At 43.5% G+C, this 9066-nt stretch overlaps 1 protein-coding gene across 1 annotated transcript in view; it reads right to left on the bottom strand.

Moving 5' to 3' along the window:
• Window positions 1–9066, bottom strand: part of DOCK5 (dedicator of cytokinesis 5) — a 196041-nt gene that overhangs the window by 114308 nt on the left and 72667 nt on the right. Inside the window, exon 3 of the mRNA XM_012807685.2 lies at window positions 3522–3562. Coding sequence (XP_012663139.1) covers window positions 3522–3562 — 41 coding nt within the window. The remainder of the gene's footprint in view (window positions 1–3521; window positions 3563–9066) is intronic.

Genomic DNA, 9066 nt, shown 5'->3' on the forward strand with positions numbered 1-9066 from the left:
CTGATTCAACATAACTGACATTGACAAGTTAAAAAACAAGCATTTTGGTGGGGTGTGGTGGCTCACGTCTATAATCCTAGCACTCTGGGAAGCCCAGGTGGGAGGGTCATTTGAGTTCAAGAGTTCGAGACCAGCCTGAACAAGAGCAAGACCCCCATCTCTACTAAAAATAGAAAAACTCACTGGGTTTGGTGCCTGTAATCCCAGCTACTTGGGAGGCTGAGGCAGGAAGAATGCTTGAGCCCAGGAGTTTGAGGCTGCTGTGAGCTAGGATGATGTCATTGCACTCTACCCAGGGCACAGAGTGAGACTCTGTCTCAAAAAACAAAATTCAAGCATATTGTATATTCCTTAAGATTATCATATGATTATGATTGGAGCATATTGCAAGTACAAGTTGGATCTATCAGGTGTAGAACACAAATGTCTTAACCCTGTAATTGGGTAAATGAGGTGAAGGCCATGTTGATTAGTAGGATGTAAGCACTCCAATTTGTACAAATAATCAACACATTGAATCCCATAATGGCATAAATGTATTCATGATCTATGTACAAAGGACTTAATAAAAAAAATGGAAAAAAAAAGTTTATCATGTGATTTTATCTGATAAATTTTTTTGTTTATTTTAAAAAGTTAATTTTAAAAAATAAAGGACTGGGAATTAAATGACATAAGTATTCTCACTCTTTAGCAAATTTGGGACATCCCAGCTGTGAATTTTAATCATGCTTTGAAATAGCGACCAGTCCCACAATTCTGCGTAACTTAACCAGGGCTCAGATGCAGGAATGGCAACGCACCAGGCATTCCGTGTCACTGAGGGTCTCACAAGAAAGGTCTTCCCTGTCCTGTTCTCATTTACTCCTGCACACCTGCCTCTTAGGGCTCGATTTGATGGCCCAGAGAAACTGAAGTCAGCAAGAGAGTAAAGGAAAATAATTAGCCTGGAAAAGAAGGTAGCTCAACAATCTAACTGCGGGCAGAAAAATTCAGTTATCAGGGTTTGGGCAGAGATAAAAGGACCAAAACTGTGGGAGGCTTGCTTTTTTTTTTTTGAGATAGAGTATCACCGTGTCGCCCTTGGCAGAGTGCCGTGGTGTCACAGCTCACAGCAACCTCAAACTCTTGGGCTTAAGCAACTCTCTTGCCTCAGCCTCCCAAGTAGCTGGGACTACAGACACCCACCATAATGCCTGGCTGTTTTTGGTTATAGTTGTCATTGATGTTTGGCAGGCCCCAGCTGGATTGAAACCCACCATCTCCAGTGTATGCAGATGGCACCCTAGCCGCTGAGCTACAGGCATCAAGCCCATACTTGCATTTCTAAAAGCTCCTTAATTTTGCTAGATTATTAAGTTCCCAAATTTAACAAAATGTGCGTGTGCGCACACACGTGTGCAAAAAGTGGGTGTGAATTTCAACAGCACAGAAAATAGTCCTGGTTTTTGACGGCCTACTCAGAGGTGTCCAACCTGTAGCCCTCGGGCCACATATAGGTTATTTGAGGACTGTTTTGTTTATCTGTGATGTCAGTATCACAGAAGTATTCCCAGACCTTTTCTTTTACTCATCAGCTTTTGTTAGCGTTTGCGTATTTACTTGTGTGGCCCAAGACAACTCTTATTTTTCTAACATGCTACAGAAAAAGCAAAAAAGATTAGACACCCCTGTGTTTTGCAGAAAGCTGTTTTGCAGAAAGCTGTTTTGCTGGGCCCTGTGCTCTTTGAGAGTCGGGCATTCAACACTAGTTTACCTGTACAGGAAAATGTCTCTCTCCTGAAAAGTCTGGGTTTGGGGGGTTTCTTTCACTCCCCTTTTGATAAGTTCTGAAGCATCTCTCTCATCCTTGTCCTCATTCACTATTCGGCATGTGAACTAATTGTGAAATGATAAGGCCCTATCAACTTTGCTCTTTTGAAAGAAAGTGCTGACATGTTCTGCTGGCCCAGCGAGCAGCATCAAAGGCAGAGTGCTGACAGGCCCCGAAAGCCACTGTGGGAGGCACGAACGTAATTAATAGATTTTCTTTAGCCCAATGATTAACAATTCTGGCACAGGGAAAAAGAACTGTCTGGGTCAGTATTTGTCAAACTCTGCCCACAATGAACAGTAAGAGATGCACTGTTGTGGCAACCCAGTCCCACACACAAAATACAACAAATCTTTAAAAGTACAGTACATTGGCTCGGTGCCTGTGGCTCAAGTGGTTAAGGTGCCAGCCACATACACCTAAGGTGGTGGGTTCGAATCCAGCCTGGGCCCGCCAAAAAACAACAATGACAGCTGCAACCAAAAAATAGCCAGGCATTGTGGTGGGCGCCTGTGGTCCCAGCTTCTTGGGAGGCTGAGGCAGGAGACTCACTTGAGCCCAGGAGTTGGAGGTTGCTGTGAGCTGTGATGCCACGGCACTCTACCCAGGGGGATAGCTTGATAGCTTGAGGCTCTGTCTCAAAAAAAAAAAAAGTACAGTATGTTGTTGACCACCTCCCTACACTGAACACCTCCTTAAGTTAACCTAATTTTCACAGATGGGACATGCACCCCACGTATCTGTCAGGATAGCAGGCCTAGTTCCTTATGTTGACCACATCCCTGTGTCAATCAGTTTGTTACAGTCCCTTCAGTGGTCAATTTACATAAAATGCCTGAAAATATGTACCTCAAGCAAAAGTTTAACGAGACAATATTTACCTTTACATTTTCTTCTTTACTTTTCAGTTGCATTTTCTGGAAAATATTGGTTATAACCCAGTACCTTTGTGTGTGTGTGTGTGTGTGTGTGTGTAAGACAGTCTCATTCTGTTGCCCAGGCTAAAGTGCCATGGCATCATCGTAGCTCACAGCAACCTCAAACTCCTGGGTTGAAGCGATCCTCCTGCCTCAGCCTCCCAAGTAGGTGGCACTACAGGCACCCACCACAATATCCGGCTTATTTTTGTTTTTCAGTAGAGATGGGGTCTCGCTCTCCTGCAAGCTGGTGTCCAACTCCTGAGCTCAAGCAATCCTCCCATCTCAGCCTCCCAGAGTGTTAGGATTACAGGCGTGCGCCACTGTGCCTGGCCTGTAAGCCACTATCTTGATCTCATGATGTATTATTGGAGTTGTCAAGCTCAGTTTGAAAAGCACTATTTTGGTTTATCTCAGTTTACATTGAAAAAAAGAACTGAGTGGAAACTGGGAGAGCTTTTTAGTCTGAGATTTTAGCAGTGGAAGTAACGGACAGAGGGAGGGGCAGAGTCCTCCCCTCCTTGAAGACAGACCAGCTAGGACAGAGTATTATCATCATGCTCAGCTTGAGGGGCTGGGGCAAGGTGGTAGGGAATACAGTTTATGGGGCTTACATGATTTTTATTTAAACATTAAGATTAGAGAGTTTGCCTTCCAATCATAAGACGAGCCATCAAAAGCAAGCAATGAGGTTTGCCAAAAGCAGTGAGCAGATGAGGGGATCAGATAGCACAACACAAAACCAGCAGAGAGATTTCAAACAAAATAGAAAATGGAATGATAAGCCGTACCTTTTTAGATTTATTTTGGAGGGTATATCCTCTGTACCAACCTGTCAGGGCATAAGAGAACACAAAATCTTTCATGTTTTCCAGATAACATATCAGCAATGTACATTCTCGTGTTCTGGGAGTGATCCTGAGATGAAACCCAAGAGTCAAGGGGCAGACACGTTAGCATATGAATATTTCAGTTTGTTTTACAATAAAAAGCCAGGTCTGTTTTTGAGCTGTATCCTTTTCATAATAATAAGATTTAAAGTTCAGTAGAATCTAGCCATATCTACTCCTTTAGAGAAATAGCAAAGCAAAACCCCCAGGTGGAAGTCATTCCAACCTCTTACCACTTCAATACCTTGAATTAAAAGCTCCTTTAATAATTGCATTAATGTACACAGCTATGATTTAATTTTTAAAAAAGCTCCTTTCCATAAATGGTTTGCATGAATGACTACAGACTTTCATGGTATACATCCTATTAATATGTCACTTTATACTGTTAAAACAGATATTTCAAAATGATTTATATTTGCTCTAACTCTTCCGAGTTCCCGGGTTAAGAATTAATAATTTTTAATGGTTATAGCGAATCTTATCTATACAAATATTTGCATCTTAAAAAACCGCAAGCAAATAATAAAATAACATTTTGTGCAATCCTTAGGAGTTCTATCAGCATCCCCACCCAACAAAGAAGATTTCATGGGTCTTCTTGCTAAGGCTTTAGATAGAGGCTTTAACTTCTTTTTTTTTTTTTCTTTTGCAGTTTTTGGCCGGTACTCGGTTTGAACCTGCCACCTCCAGCATACGGGGCCAGCGCCCTACTCCCTTGAGCCACAGGCACCACCTGAGGCTTTAACTTCTTTAAAAATTCCAATAAAGACGCAAACATATGGACATCTTCCATCCCTCTATCTTGCAGAGAAAGTATATAATTTAATCTGTGAATAGACTTTTTATATTAAATACTTATTAGATACTTACTATAGATAGTTCACTGTAATAATTTTCCTCATTTCCCATGTCCATTAAGTAAGGTGTCACTACGGTGACTGTGCCTAAGTAAAACCCTGTTGTAAGTAGCAGATACGTGAAAGGCACCACACCCATCAAGCAATGCAAACTGTACTTAATATGTTCAGGAATCTGCCATCAGGGTTCTAGGACTCTCTTGTCCTACATGAAATCACCCAGAAAAAAAAAAACACATAATCTATTTTATACATGTGACAAGTTCAAAATTGAGTTTCCCTTCTTCAGGTAAAGATGCAGTAATAGTTTCACAAATTTTAAACTGTCAGTGGCATTCACAAATTGAAAGGATTTGGGTATGGTGTACAGGAAGGAGTGGGATAGATTCTATGTGCAACTGTGGTTTGCACCAAGGCACATGGTTGAGAAAAAGATACCTGATCAGGAAACACAGCCCTCAGCTGAGGAAGCCAGGGTGTAGGTGATCCCAGTGTAAGAAGAACACCAAGCCAAGCATCTCTCCCCAGGCCTCAAGCGTCTGGACCCATCTGGACCCACTCGCTTAGCTCTGTGAAACCATGAAGAAAGCTTTTGCATGAATGAATGGCTTCAATGTCATCCCAAGGTCGGCGGGCTGGGGCAACAAGCTCGGAAACAATTCTTTCATCTTTTCCAAACAGTTTTCATCTTTCTGTGCCCTATAAAGCCAAGCACAATACAGACTTCACGCCCCTTTCGGAGAAGAATTTCTCCTGCTTTTGTAAACAGTATTTTGCACAGCCATTCATCACTGAATCACGCCTCCTACACCTGTCATTGTTGAAAGACTTTTTGAACCGCCGAAGTTTTCTCTAGGATTGTGGCTTCTGTCTAACCCCTATCTGCAGGCACAAAATTACCATGCTGGAATCTGGGAAAGTGAACCTTCATTTTCCTTGGCGTCGGATGGTAGGAGTACCCTGTCTAACTCTGAGGTTTTAATCACAAGCTGCCAGGACGCTGTATGTTCAACAGCTAGTAACTGCATGGGATACGGTTAAGAGTTCACGAGTCCGTTTGCTCATTTCCACATTGCAAACCTGGATTGTCATAGAAGCAAGAATGCAATTTCCCAATCAGTCCCACATATTTAAAGTAAGACAGGCATAATTAAATACGGCATGCTCTTGGGCTGTGATTCGTGAAGCAGAGAGGCAGTGAAGGCTGTGTCACCAGGCATCTATAACCAATGGGTACTATGAACTGGCTGGCACATTCTCAGATGCTTTCTCTAGTACTATGTTATTAAAGAGGCTCGGCGCCCGTAGCTCAGTGAGTAGGGTACCGGCCACATACACTGAGGCTGGCAGGTTTGAGCTCGGCCCAGGCCAGCTAAACACCAAGGACAACTGCAATCAAAAAATAGCCAGATGTTGTGGTGGGCACCTGTAGTCCCAGCTACTTGGGAGGCTGAGGCAAGAGAATTGCTTAAGCCCAGGCTGCTGTGAACTGTGATGCCACAGCACTCTACGCAGGGTGACATAGTGGGACTCTGTCTCAAAAAAAAAAAAAAAGAGGAGAATGAGGGGGGCGAGTCCAGAGGGCTACTCTGCCCTTCACTAAGGTGAAATAACAGTCTCAAAAATAAATTCATAGCAACCAAGCAATGGTAAGAGTTGTTCTTCCAGTAGGATAACAAGTCGTCTCTCTTTTCCTGGGAGTGCCCCAGTTCAGATAAAAAAACCTGCCCTCGCCAATTTGAAAATATCAGAGAGTTCCTAATCCCACCATCACAGCTACTGCCTTTGTCTGGCTTCTCGGATTATCTCATCAGTCAAAACTCCTGTTCCAGTTCACTTCACCCACCGAGTGTCTCTCTGGCTGCCGCACACTTTTTAGCTAACAGGCCCCTTACCACGCCACATGCAGCCAATGACAAATATCAAATGTTTCTTACGCACTAAACTAATCACTGTGGTATAGCAGAAAGCAAGAGTCATCATGAAGATTACACGCTAGTGTAAAACAAACAAACATAAATCAGAGGATCTGAGATAATGACGGTACGAAGAAGAAGAAATACCCAAGAAGCGTAACACGGGACATCGTGTTTAAGGGACGGTCACTCTGAGAAGCCGACAGGAACCACCAAGGAAAGACCTGGGGAAAGAAACTTACAGGCAGAAGCACCTGAGTGAGGAAGCTGTGAGACAGGCGTAAGCTTCAAGTTCAAAGGCAAAGAAAATATTTAACTACCAGAGCTCAGGGCCAGAGAGGAAGACGGGAGGAGGCAAAAAGGAGGTGGTAAGGCGGAGGCATGGTTCTCAAGCCTGGGCACCCAGGAGACCCACGAGGGGACCTTTCAAACTACCGATGCCCAGGCCACACCTGCAACTATTCTGACTTAATTGGACTTGGGTGGGAACGAGGCTTAGTGCTTTATAAAGGTCCCTGGTGATGCCAATGTGCAAGCAGGATTAACCGCCACAGATCTAAGTCCTTCACACCACGGAGGGGTCTGGGGTTTATTCTAAGTACAATAGGAAGCGCTGGAGGACTTCGAATGTCATTATGCCTTATGTGTTTAAGAGCGTCCTGGCCACTGTCTGAGAACGGATCGTGGGAGGTGGGACGTTGTAGAAAGAGGAACACACCAGGGAGGAGACTGGCGGGTGCAGTGGAAAGGGGGAATGATACAAGGATGGGGGATTTTGCAGGATGCAACGTGGATCCATTGGCGTTGCTCGGGATCTAGCTGGGAATCACTACAAATATGGGAGAAAAGGCAAAGACTCCAGGGTGTTTAGATCTGGGGCTCACGTAAATCCACGGACAGTAGTATTCCTTCATATACGAAGACTGAAGAAAGAACAACCTTGGGAGAATGGAAGATGGAATCGGGTGGTGCATCCTGGCCCTTGAGATTCCCTTCCTGAACAACTGAGTCATGAGGACATTTGGGGGAGCAGAGCAACTTGGGCACCTGCAACGGGGGAAGAAAGGACATTGCTGTTGGGGGGAGAGGGGCAGAGGGCCTGAATGTCAAATGAGGGCGCAGATAGGGTGTCAGAGCCTACACAGCATAGGGGCCATCTACACGTGGGGCTTGGGGATGGGACTGGCATGGGCTATCCAAGAACAAGACGGAGGGGAATGTTCGCCTGAAGATGGGAGACTGGCTAAACTAGGGGATGGATCAAATCACTAAATATACTAAGACTACGGAAAGTCAGGTTTTTTGCTGTCAGAGAAAGGATTTATAAGCCCAAGAGAGGAAAAACCTTGCAGGAACCCTCTGCTGCCAGATTGAAATTGAAGGTACGCGTGTGAATTTGTGACTTCTCGCAGACTGCCAAAATGAACAGAGGTGCCAATCATAAAACACATGAATGCACGCCAACCCCAGCTCTGCTGAAATAGCTAGTCAGTTCCTGTTTTTCTGACCCTGAGAGAGATGACGGGGCGAGATCTCAGAAGGAGAGCTACACAACTGGACCTCAGAGCTGCCAGTCAAAAATGAGGCTGGAGGACAGAGGGTTCCACGAGGAACGAACCCAAGAAAGAAAGGAACTATCAAATTATTTTCTTGAACATGTTAACAGGAGGTAAACACTTCTGTAAGAAACCTTGAGTACAAAACAGGGGTAGGTCCAAAAACAACTAAGAGAAAAGAATTAGCTCTAGAAAAACAAATCGAACAGCCTCTGCCATTTAAACTACACAGGCATAATAATCCAAATAATAACAATTTTAAAAAATCAAGAAGAAATAGACCACATCAAATTTGGTTATCTATATTAGACACCAATGAGTTCTTGTCTATTTGGTGGAGAGCACAGGAGACCTAAATAAATAAAATTGAAAACAGAAATATCAAGTTTAAAAGCACAGCTACTTAGAAATAAATAGGTTAATATACAAAAATTGACTAAAAGAGTTCAAAGATTTCTGAAAGAGGTGCAGGGGCAGCAGTTACTCACTATAAACCTGGGAGAAAGGATTTCGACTTTTAAATTTATATACATGTATAGTGGATAAAATTAAAAATTAAAAATTTGATAAGCCCTAATAAGCCCGAACTAAGCACAGGCAAGATTGTATGCATAGATTGCTGAGCGGGGTGTGGGGCTTACTGCAAAGGGGCCTGGGAGAGCTTGCGAGGCCCACAGAATAGTTCCTGAGAATGGTCCTTTATCTGGACTGTGGTCGTTTTCAATCTGATATGCATTCGTCAATGCCTGCACAATTGTACAAAACGAATTTTCCTCTATGACCATGAAGATGAGTGAAAAAATCCAGACACAGCAGACACATATCATTCCACTGATACAAAGTTGACTAACAGAGCAGCAGTTGTGTACTGAGGGGAGGACCTGTATGTTAGAAGCCACCTGGGAATTTTCTGGGCTGTGGAAAACGTTCCCCATCTCGATTGTTGTTGTAGGTAGAACATGTGGGCTGCCATTCATAACTGCTAGGTCATGGAAGAAGCCTAAATGCCCATCAACCCACGAAGAGATCAATAAATTATGGTATATGTACAACATGGAATACTATGCAGCCCTAAAGAAAGATGGAGACTTTACCTACTTCATGTTTATATGGA

Source organism: Otolemur garnettii, unplaced genomic scaffold (assembly GCF_000181295.1).
Source record: "Otolemur garnettii isolate 467f Iridium unplaced genomic scaffold, OtoGar3 scaffold00074, whole genome shotgun sequence".
In the NCBI taxonomy this organism is placed as follows: domain Eukaryota; kingdom Metazoa; phylum Chordata; class Mammalia; order Primates; family Galagidae; genus Otolemur; species Otolemur garnettii.